Raw genomic sequence first — 10,739 nt, forward strand, 5'->3', positions numbered from 1 at the left:
CTTCATGGGTCGTGGTGAAGTTGACCTTCACCTGAGCCACCGACGACTCCATTGTGAGAGATGAGGTGGGAAACAACGAGATCAGAACTCAAGATACAGAGATATGAAGGAAGGAATGCTGTTGTGCAACTTGTCCGATGGGATGCTCCGTACGTATTGTCTCCCGGAAAGCTTCTTAGTCGCATGGAACTTTTTTTCCCAACGACATTCAATTTTTCTTTTTGGAAAAAGTTCGTCAGCCTTGCAGCGACTTCTAAAAGTACATTGTAGCTGGACTTCATTTGTCCAATAGGAAGTGGCCAATTCACCATCTTGCTGCAGAGCAGAAGTGGGGTCCAAGGCTGAAGAAGTAGCGTCGTTCCGCCCCTCATTCGCACAGCCACATTCCCTCTTTCCCGTCGAGACGTATCACAGTAATTTGATGCTCATAATTCAAAAGACTTCCTCACTGGGTACAAAATTTTATTACTACCTCGTAGTCTTCCACTCCCAGGCTTCCTGTTTCTCCAGAAAACCCTGTCCGCAGATTGACGATGCTAATATGATGCCCCTAACTGCTCGTCAAGCCCCCCTAGGCCCCGTTATTTGCCGTCGCCAGGGCATTGTTTTGCGCCTCCAAAAGATGGGCTTCCTCAATGGCCGACTTGCGCCGGAAAACGCGGAGCCAGCGCTGGCCCCACTGCCGCAGGAGCTGGTCTCTCGATTCGTCCCCTTCCATGTCCATTAGCATCTGGTCCTTGCTGCCCGACGCCCAGCCCACGACCGCATCCTCGATGACTTTGAAGAGATCCTTCATTGCCTGAATATCGCGCGCCTTCGTCTCTTCGTCCGTCTCTACGCCTGGCGCCACAAGCAGCCTGACCCGCCCCGTCACCTTGTTCACCGTGTTGTGGACAAGCTCGTAGACATGGGCCTTTGCCAGACCATCTCCGGCGCGTTCGCCGTCCGCTTGCGCCCCAGACCCAGTCCCGAGCGCCCACTCTACGACGGACGACGGCGTGAGGATCGAGTAGTTGAGCAACTTTTCAATAATCGAAAGAGCCACGCCCGGGTGCGCTTGCCAGTACGACATGACGGCCGTAATGATCTGGGCCCGAGCGACCTCCGACGCCGCTCCGATATCGAGCAGCCGGTCCTTCACACGCTCGATGCATGCTAGCACATGGCTGAGCGACTTGGACCCGACCCAGCAGACCGCGGTGACAAACACGTCCGTGCTCGCCGTGAGCGGATCCAAGCTGTGCTCTCCGGCCGCTGCGTGAATGCGGTCAATGATAGGCTGAAACTCCTCATCAGGGGCCTTCCGCTTGAGCAACGTAGCCATTTCCCGGCCCTCAGCAGCGAAAGGCGTCGCTATGAAAAAGGGGAGCGTATTAGAACTGAATTCACCAAGAAAACTTGATCAAGAAAGGGGGGAAAACACGCGATGGGTAACTACTCACCGTCGTCCGAAAACTTAAAGTCGGGCACATCATTCTCTTTCTCCGGTCCGATAAGAGCCTGGTATTCCTCCGGCAGTGTATTTTTAATACGCTGAGCAAAGCTCAGCCGAATCTCCTTGTCCAGAGCACCAAGAATAAAGGCTTTGTGCGGGTGGATATCCGACAGGGACACATCGTCCACCCACTCAGTCCATTTCCAGGTGAAGCCAAAGTTGCTCAAGTGGTGCGCAAACCAATCCAGGAACCTCTGGCTCAGCTCCAGGTCCATCTGGCTCGATTTGCGGTACAGGTACCGAATCGCCCTGCCCAAGCTCGGCGCAATGGCGGCGGGGGCCTGCTTGCAGGCTTCGGTCAGGACGCTATGGTAGTACACGAGCTTGTGCTCGGGGACCGGCAGCTGATGCAACTGAGAAAAGACGGCGTCGACGGCAACATCTTCAGGCTTCCACGTAGATCGGCCATCTTCAATCTCTCGGAGACGGTCAAACGGCGTTGCGCGTTTAATAAACGTGCCGTCGGCAAAGTAACAATCCACATCAATCAAGAAGCGGGCGGTGGCGTGGCGGTTGAAGTCGAGTATGTTAATCGTGTCCACCAACGCATCCCGGATCAGAGAAGCCGCAACATCCGTGACGGGTGGAACCGATGGGACGTCTTGGCCTGCATATACCGAGAAGTAAACCTCGGGGAATAGTGGTCGCGGTCCTGCGGTGACTTTTTCGGGAACCGAAAGCGTCGGCAGGTCATGTTTCGTCGCATTGTCGAGCTTGTCCTGCGCCTCGATCTCTTCCAGGGGCAGTTTCCAAGGGCGCGGCAGGCATGCCAACTCCCAGTTGTTGCTGGCCTCATGCTGCAACTGCTTCTGCAGCAGCCCAATCATGCTTGAGGATTCGGTCGACTGCTCTTCGCTCTCGGCCAGATACGGATCGATCAAAGCCTGCAACGCGTGAGGTTCCGAGGCAATAATATCCGTCTTGTCCATGAGTTCCGCTGCCCTTTCCTGCCATTGTTGTCCGGGGGCCGCGGCCATGACGTAAGGAATGGTAAGGAGGATAATCTTGACGAGTTCGGTGCCGATAGTCTGTGCTTGATCATTAGCCTGTGCCACTCTTCCACGAGTCACGAGAGCTCACCCCAAGAGAGAAGCCAAGGGAAAACAAAGGAGAAACAGAGTGAGGAAGAACCTACATCATCAGAGCTAGCTGTCTGCAGGTCACCAGCCCGGTTGAACAGCTCGTCCAGAACGGGAAACACACCATCCCCGCCCAGGCAGCTCTGCAAGCACGCCAGAAGCTTCAGGCACAGCTTCACATCCCTCCACTGGCCCTCCTTGATCTTGGTTTCGGCCGTGGCGCTGGTCTTGGCAAGGATCTCGCGCACAATATCGGGCTGCAGCGTGTTGACGACGAGAACGACGGCCGCGAGAAAGGGCGTCTTGAGGGGTTGCTCCAACGCCAGCTGCAGCACCAAGTTGACGAAACCCTCGCGCACCTCCGTGTCCTCCGAGTTTTCCGCGACAAGGCTCGCAATCGAATTCACCTCTTCGTGCCACCGGCGGAGGGGCGACTCCGCCAGCGACAGAAGCTGCTTACGGATCCGAACCGGGAGGGGAGGCGGTTGGTCGTACCGGCGGCGCTGGTGCCGGTAATCATGGTCGTCGTCATCTGCATGCACAAAAAATCGAGTGTGAGCTTGCGGTCCAGTTCCTTCTTCGCAATGGATCCCGTTGGCTTTATCTCATGGCTCGCTCTTACCTCGATATCTTCGCTTCCTATTGTGGTAACCACCGCCCGAACGTCTCCGATCGTAGTCGCCCATGCTGGCGAAATTCGCAATGCCCACGCCTCTTGTGTACGTCAATTGGTTCGAGCCAAAAGAGATTGGGATATAACCAAACAAAGCGGTTAAGTGGATGACGCGTGGTTGATTGAAGGGAAGCAAGCACGTCGCGGTCGCAGTGAAGAGCTCGAGCTTCCGGGAAGTACGTATTCGCAAACGTCTACTAAGTATGTACGAATAGACTTGGCGCAATGCAGGCAGGGCCACAGCTTAGCTAAGCTTGGTTGAGTCAGCTGTACGCTGCAGTTTACCGTACCTGCCTATGATCCTGCCTCAGGCAGACAAAACCTCGCGAGACCCACAAAATTGCGAGTGACGGTGATCGTGAAAGTGAGCTGACAGACAATCGACTGGGCGACTATAATCCGTTTTGCAAGGAACGAGTTGGTATGATTTAAAACCAGGTCTATCGTGCGGTCGTATAATCGTCTCAAGCATATAGTGTGCTGTTTTAGACCTAGGTATATGCGCCTGTGAAGACCAGGAAGGTCCAGTAGCCTTTGCCCCATCTCATACTCAACATGCTACGAATACGCACTTTCATGGTACATAGTATCAAGAAGCGCGGGTCAGAGATCAAATGCCCTGGTCCCCATATGATAGTCAGGATGGCAGGAATCAACACTCGACAAGACTCTGTCAGACCGATTTGCCATGACAAAATGGCATAGTGAATAATAGTCCACGCCGTTGCTTCGTGACGCCTGCCTGGTCTTACTGCTCCCTGTGTAAGAAAAACAAAGCACACAAATAGAATCCGACTGATCGTAACAGATGTCCTCCTACACCAAACCACTGCAATTTCTGCAGAAACTAGTCAGGATGCCACCCCAAGTCATTAGCAATGAGCTGGAAAGAAGTATGCTTCCTCGTCCATATCAGGTTTGGTCGCCAACCGATCAAGCCCCCGTTTTTTTTTTCTTCTTCTTCCTAGAACGCGAGAGGAAACAACAAGCACCAGCCAGCCATCTCGTTCATGCATCGACATGTGGTCTAAACTTTGGTACCCTCCCTTATGCATCAAAAATTGCCGACCCATGGCGCAGCGGAATGCTTGCCCACGGAAAAGAGTCCTCTTCTGGACCGGCAAACGTCCCGAGGGGAGAGTCGCGCCGCCGTTTCCCATCTCACTCCATCCCTATACAGTTATCGCAATCCCCTTCGCCGACGTGGTCTTTGTCCTTTCTTTTCAAGCCAAAGCATCTTGACGCAGCATCCTCCCGAGGCCATTCCATCTAAGCATCTGCTGGCCCGCGACGAGAAGCTCGCTGCTTCTTCGCTGCCGTACGTGAACACGGCCAAGCCACTCGCCGGCAGAAGATCCTCTCCTGTGTTCGTAGCCAAGGGAGCTGGGGGGTATTGCAGTGTCTCAGGCAGGAGTCGTATCCGCCTCAATCCAATTTCGCCATCATTTCTTGCCTCGACAATGGCGTGAAGTTGTCGATATCGAGTCCGTTGGAAATAAGGATCGGTCGCATATGAGGGGGAACCAGCTTTTGGTTCAGCTCCGGGCGAATGGAAAGCTCTAAAACGAAAGGAAAGAAAATGAAATTAGTCGCGTCCAAAATGAGCCCTCCCACGCTTACTTGTCAGCCCGGGCTTGAACTCACCATGTCGAGTGAAATTGAACAGCGGAGGCAAATCACGCAGCTGGCCAGTTTGGTGCCGTGAATCCGGAAATTTGGTGTTTGGATCCCTCAGCTCGTCGAAGAAAGGGTGGACCATGGCATCGATGGCGCCTTGCCGCTCCGTTGGAGTATATTCGAGAAGGCGGGCGATCAAGTCGATGGCGTTGGCATCAGCCTTGCGGAAAACCTTGGAGAAAGGATGCGGCTTGATTTGTGGGAATTTGTGTTCCATGTAGTTCGGGTTCATTGTGCGAATCTGCTCACGCGTCGGCGTGCCCAAAACCTTGATGATCTCAACCAACTGGTCGATGCCTGATTCGCCGGGGAAGAGAGGTTGGCCGAGCATGAGTTCAGCCATAACGCAGCCAGTCGACCACACGTCTGTTCCACGTTAGACAGGGACGATCATTCCTTAAGCCTCGAACCCCGGCAGGGTCCCGGTGTCATGTCTTACCAATTTTAGTGGTGTAGTTGGTAGCACCGAATATCAACTCGGGAGCCCGGTAGTAGCGGGAGCAGATGTACGAGACATTCGGCTCCCCTTCGACTAGGATTTTGGCGCTTCCAAAGTCGCATAGCTTGAGCACGCCGGTTGCCGGGTCCAGGAGCAAATTCTGCGGTTTGATGTCACGATGGCAAATACCCTGGGAATGGATGTAGGCGAGAGCGCGGAAGAGCTGGTAAATGTAGAGCTTGACCTCCAGAATGGGCATCGTCGTCTTCATCTTATTGAAGAATCGCGAAGCACGGTAGACGGTCTCCGGGACAAATTCCTGCACAAGGTTTAGATAGACTTCATCCCTCTGTTAAATCACGTTAGCGGGTCGTCTCTTTTTTTAGTCTTGTTTTTCGGGGTGAGGTCATAGCCTTACACGGTCGCCGTTTGAGTAGTAGAAGGCCTTCAGCTCCACGATGTTGGGGTGACGGACGATGCGCATGATTTGTAGCTCTCGGTTCTGAGTTTCGCGTAAGCACGCATGTCACAAACACACACAATGAGCTCCGTTTTTACCTTGAAACGCTTGTCCTGCAGGACGCGTTTGATGGCGGCATCCTCGCCAGAGGGCGATAGCTTGGTCTGGAACACGACGCCGAAGGAGCCATTGCCTACAATCTTGCACTGCGTGTACTGCAAGTCACGTGTCTCCCCAGTCACTCCGTCCTGTACCTTCTCACGGATAACCTCTAGGTAGGCGGGATGATTAGAAGTCGCTCAGCGTAATGGCCATCGGAAAGCAGCTTACCCCCCATCCGAATGTTGTGCAGAGTATTCGGGCGGCTTGACATGGTGTCAGGAAGCCGTTCGCTTTATCCGTCGGTGTACTGGTGTCCTGAGTCGTGTATCGGCCGATGGCGTAGAAATGAATTTAGAGGCGAAGCTGGCCGTTTTGAGCGACTACTACGACGTCTGTAAGCGTTAGGGTGGCTGGCGATCGACGGCCACAATCCTCGTCTTCCAACTCGAGTGCGGTGTCGGCGTCTCGAAAGTCACGTTGCGGAAACAGCCCGACCGTGGCTGGGCAAGGTATGGTTTGGGCGCGTGGATTGCTTCGCTGGCACGGAGAAGTGGTTTCGGATTGACTTGGGACTTGGTCGACAGTTTGCGAGGGACACAAAATTGCTAAGAAAACTGAGTCAGCTTCGGAGCATGCTAGGCTCGGACTAAATGTATTCTGAGCGGTATCCTGGATCCCGGGGATCTAAAAGGGAACTGGAAAAGGAGCGGAGCATACGAAGACCACGAGGCGGGAGAAAAGGGTAGTGGAAGGATGCGGGCAGGGCAGCTGATGAAATAAAAGGTGATGGCGGTGCAAAAAAACTAGGCAGAGGGGTAGCAGTGGCTAAGAAGAAACAACGGAAACTCAAAAATAGAAGGCGCGTGTTCTGTAGGTATAATGCGGGCCTTCGTGAGGAAAGAGGCTCGATTCCGTACTGGAAGGTTAAAGATAGAGCACGACACCTCTAAATGGGTTTCTGTGAAAGGAAAAGGCTGTGGTGAACCGCGAAGGAAGGCAAGGTAGGGAATTGGAAGGAGTACCTATTCGTAAATGGGACGGTACGTAGGCAGGCAGGTAGGTAGGTAGGAAGTGTTTGCGTGAAGCGTCTCGAAGTAGGGGAGTACGTGGAAAGAACGTGGTTGAGTTTCGAATTGGTCGCCGAAGACGACGGAATGTAGGTAGATTTTGGGGCCACCTGAGTGGGTGGAGTCAGGTACTCACCAAAGAGCAGGTTGTGGGACGGAAGAGGCTGAGGAGAGTCGGCTGATGGTTCCAAGACTGGTTGCACAAGACGACGGTAGTCGAGGGCGATGGTGGCGGGCAACGGGCGGCGGGCAGGCACGGGCCAAAAATCACGGGGAGATTGACAGAATGGAGGAACGGACGAGATTGAAGGAAACAGTTCCGACGAGGCGTCGAAAGCGATACCTTTCGCCGGCGACGTCGAGGCTGGAGCTGAGGTTCGTGTTAGGTGAAAGGTGATGGCTGGTTGCTCCTAGACGTGTGTGGAAACTTGTGGGTTGAAATGTGATGGATTGTGGAGGCGAATTGTTGGAAAGGCAAGGTACTTGAGGGAGAGGAGGGGCAAGGCCCAGGGGGGTATGGGCATGGGTATGGGCAGGAGTGGAGGAAAGAAGAAGGCGGCTCTTTTTAGAGGGCCTCGTGGGCCACACAGTGGCAGGTCGCAACAAGTGGGGTGGGCAGCGAAACCACGATGGCCCAGCCGACACAGCTGGAAAGAGGCGCTGTACCTAAATTACAACGTACTTTGCAATTGCCAGAGCTGATCCTGGACACTACACAGCGACAGAGCAGGGTCGCTGATGGCTGATGGACTGGACGGCGGAGCCCAAAGGTATGTACTGTACCCGGCGAGGGAGGGGGGTGCAGCTCTGCCTTAGGCCAGAAGAGAGGGGGCGCAAGTATATGGAATTGAAGGGAAGAAGGGACACGAGAGGATGTGAAAGAGTGGAAGAGAAGAGCAAAAAGAAGGATGAAAGGGGAGTGATGTCAGGGGGAAAAAAATGGAAGACAGGTTATTAGAAAGGAAAAAAAAATATTAAAAAAATTCCGGGAAGACGAGAATTGACTTGGGCTTTCCCACCCTGCCTAGCAACTGGACAGGTTATTATTGCTTGGGCCCGAAGGCCCATGTTCCAGGTTCGAGGTCGTACCGCTGCAGCAAGAAAAGGAGCCGCCGTGCTGGTTGGTGCTGGCAAGGGAACAGCATGTAGGTACCTGCACGAGTCCTAGGTACTCTAGGGTACGAATAACCTTCCATAGTGGTTGATTAGGCATTTTCCAGTTTTTACGATGTACAATTGCAATATAAAAGTACGTTGATGGGAGGTATCGCAGGTACCTGAGGGGTCGTTCAGTCGAAGGTTTTGATTGAAAGGAGTGAAGGTAAAAGTGGTGGGGTGGGAGAGGTGGTTGGTTGGCTGGGTTGACGGGGAGGATGGAATGATAGCATATGAAAGCCAAAGAGGGGCGGGCACGGGGAGGTCAAGGTGCCTGGGTCTTGGGAGGGGACACGGTCAAGGCAGGTCAGGTGAGTGCTATAAAGAGGGGCGAGGGAAACATGTGGGTACAACCAGGACATGTCATACCAGGTACATGTACTTGATTAGCGTGGTGAGTACATTTTGTAGCCCTAGAGACTTTAGCCAGGAGCTTATGATTGACTAAAGTACTCGCTGTCGAGTGCCCTTTTGTAAAACTAACGAGTCCCCTCGGAATTCGAATCAAGATATACGTACAACGTATATTCATAGGGCTAAGGAACCTATCCGTATAGACACACGAGATGAATAGCGAAGGAAGACAAGTGGTTGCAACTAAAGCTGGAATTGGGCAAAGTACCAAGTACATATTGCAGTTTGGCTACCGTATGTATATACTTCGTACAGATTCAAAGAGCTGTCCTAACTCACCGGAGCCAGGACCTATACTAAGGGCATTAATATACATCCATACGAATACACACATATATATAGACACGGATAAGGCTCTATATACACTAATAAGTCATTTCTCTGTTGTTGCACTATTAGCATGTTTCTTTCCTGGACGAAACAATAATGGCGAAGCGTACGTTGTATAGGTAGCTTACCTAGGTATCTGTGTTGAAAGTGACTCTGTAAATGGCAGCTCACAACACTTTGGGAAAGCACCGTACGTCATATCACGCAGGAACGCGGCTTTCCAGACGCTGGGTTCTTTAAGCACGTCAAACTACGTGGTTCACATAGGAAAGATAGGGTAAGAGACCTAACGAGAGATCCCTAGCTGAGGAGATGCCAAATACTCGGATCCTGATGATCATGATGATGATGCTGGCATTGATTGCTACTGCTGATGCGCGCTGGGATGATATGCACGGCTCACCAAGTGCCCGCTGCTCAAGGTCCGCATCTCTGGGCTTGCTCATGTGCGCATTTTGAGACGGGCAGCTCACGCACTAGAGCTCGGCAGGCGGAAGTGGGCCGTATACGACAAGTAATATTCTAGCTTAAATTGTACTAGCTCACGACCGGGCTCTGAGGGTGGCCCTGGCGCTGCATGGAGCCCTGATTAGCGGGGTTTTCTAAGAAACCCCCTTGGCTCTCCATCAAGAGCTGATTGAAGAGGCTGGGGTTCTTTCACTGACGGTATCCGTACGCCGCTGAAAATATTACGACCAGCTTCAAAACGCCTGATATGGAAGACGACATTCGAGAAGCTTTTATCATCTCCAAGCGAATCCATGGTGGATTCGATATGATCGTCCAAAGCACCCTCGCCTTATCCCCCAATGATAAGACAGCCAGCATAGTCTGTCTGCCTGGGGAAGACTAAAGTCGCGCAAGTTGGCCGAGGTTGGTAGAAACTAGAATCGCTCTACACAGCGTGTGTGCCTTCTGATCTCTTGAGGTTGCTCGATAATGCCAGTCTTTGGCCTAGAATTACCGTGCCTGTTCGAGAACATTGAGTCCCGTCTTTGAAACGAGGCGCTCGGCTAGCCAGAGTGGAATTGAACTCCAGTACCCATTGAATGTGTCAAGTGACTAGCCTTAGCTTGGATGATGATCATGGAGGTTCATCTGCGTGTGTTCCTCTCTCTGTCCAGTTGCAAGGGCGGCATAACAGAACCGAGCTTCCGAGTAAGCATATAATATAGCATGTACAACTATCCATAAATAGATGGCCGGCCCCTTCCCGTCCCTCCATAGTTCTATGCTACCTTCGAACGTGGAATACACGGGGCTTTCTGCTACTTGAAGCTCGATTGGAACGGCCTGGATGGTACCCCACACCGAAATGTGCTGCAACGACCGATGGCGAAGGTGGAATAGAAAGGCAGCGGTGTAGGCAGCCCGTTATCACTTCAGCAGACACGTTCGTAACATCGTACGGCCGTGATAGGTAGACTTCATATCGATTGCCTCAAGTGACTCGACTCATCCTAGTACTACACGCGTGTAATGCCTCCTAGAGCTAATTCCGTCACCACGAAGCGACGTATGGGCGGCAGATGATCCAATGAGAATTCCCAGGGAACCTCCAAATCACGGCTACCATGAAGGGACATTCCAAATTCCACAATCGAATTGCGGCGTTCTCCCGGACTTCTTGGAAGGGAACGTTCCAGGCTTACCACGTATAGTACCTTAGGTACCTTGCTCGATGGTTTAAGAGATGTCGAGTGATGCCGTTTAGGGGCTAAAGCAAGGTGAAGGGAAAAAAAAACAGGGGCGAACGGTCCCATGACCAGCTACGCGACGCCAAGGGAAGATTTTTTTTTACGATGACCTGGCCGATGGTCGCCACTTTTTTCGTCTACCACGATGCTC

The 10,739-nt window shown here is 52.7% G+C and overlaps 3 protein-coding genes across 3 annotated transcripts; all 3 read right to left on the minus strand.

Annotated features, from left to right (window-relative positions):
* Window positions 1–409: 409 nt before the first annotated feature.
* On the minus strand, window positions 410–3,398 carry ACRALDRAFT_1038256 (uncharacterized protein). The gene is made up of 4 exons (XM_071015092.1): window positions 3,197–3,398; window positions 2,631–3,106; window positions 1,443–2,523; window positions 410–1,353 (listed from the first exon to the last, which is right to left on the minus strand). The coding sequence occupies exons 1-4, from the start codon at window positions 3,258–3,260 to the stop codon at window positions 572–574; spliced, it is 2,403 nt and encodes an 800-aa protein (XP_070879825.1). The 5' UTR covers window positions 3,261–3,398; the 3' UTR covers window positions 410–571.
* A 1,274-nt stretch (window positions 3,399–4,672) lies between these two features.
* Window positions 4,673–6,196, minus strand: ACRALDRAFT_2096069 (uncharacterized protein; the record flags this gene model as incomplete). The annotated part of the gene is made up of 6 exons (XM_071022763.1): window positions 4,673–4,806; window positions 4,892–5,290; window positions 5,364–5,712; window positions 5,782–5,865; window positions 5,922–6,094; window positions 6,154–6,196. 6 exons carry the CDS (start codon window positions 6,194–6,196, stop codon window positions 4,673–4,675), a joined length of 1,182 nt encoding a protein of 393 aa, XP_070879826.1.
* Window positions 6,197–8,093: 1,897 nt separating this feature from the next.
* On the minus strand, window positions 8,094–8,612 carry ACRALDRAFT_1059434 (uncharacterized protein). The gene has a single exon (XM_071016034.1). It carries the CDS (start codon window positions 8,507–8,509, stop codon window positions 8,282–8,284), a length of 228 nt encoding a protein of 75 aa, XP_070879827.1. The 5' UTR covers window positions 8,510–8,612; the 3' UTR covers window positions 8,094–8,281.
* Window positions 8,613–10,739: the final 2,127 nt, after the last annotated feature.

Source organism: Sodiomyces alcalophilus, assembly GCF_042370955.1.
Source record: "Sodiomyces alcalophilus JCM 7366 unplaced genomic scaffold ACRALscaffold_1, whole genome shotgun sequence".
NCBI lineage: Eukaryota > Fungi > Ascomycota > Sordariomycetes > Glomerellales > Plectosphaerellaceae > Sodiomyces > Sodiomyces alcalophilus.

Bases quoted from the DNA above. Each gene is read 5' to 3' on its own strand.
- ACRALDRAFT_1038256 (XM_071015092.1), bottom strand. From the start codon at position 3,260: ATGGGCGACTACGATCGGAGACGTTCGGGCGGTGGTTACCACAATAGG. The intron at 3,107-3,196 runs GTAAGAGCGAGC...TTGTGCATGCAG, and splicing joins TAGGAAGCGAAGATATCGAG to ATGACGACGACCATGATTAC. The intron at 2,524-2,630 runs GTAGGTTCTTCC...GATCAAGCACAG, and splicing joins AGACAGCTAGCTCTGATGAT to ACTATCGGCACCGAACTCGT.
- ACRALDRAFT_1059434 (XM_071016034.1), bottom strand. From the start codon at position 8,509: ATGTCCTGGTTGTACCCACATGTTTCCCTCGCCCCTCTTTATAGCACT.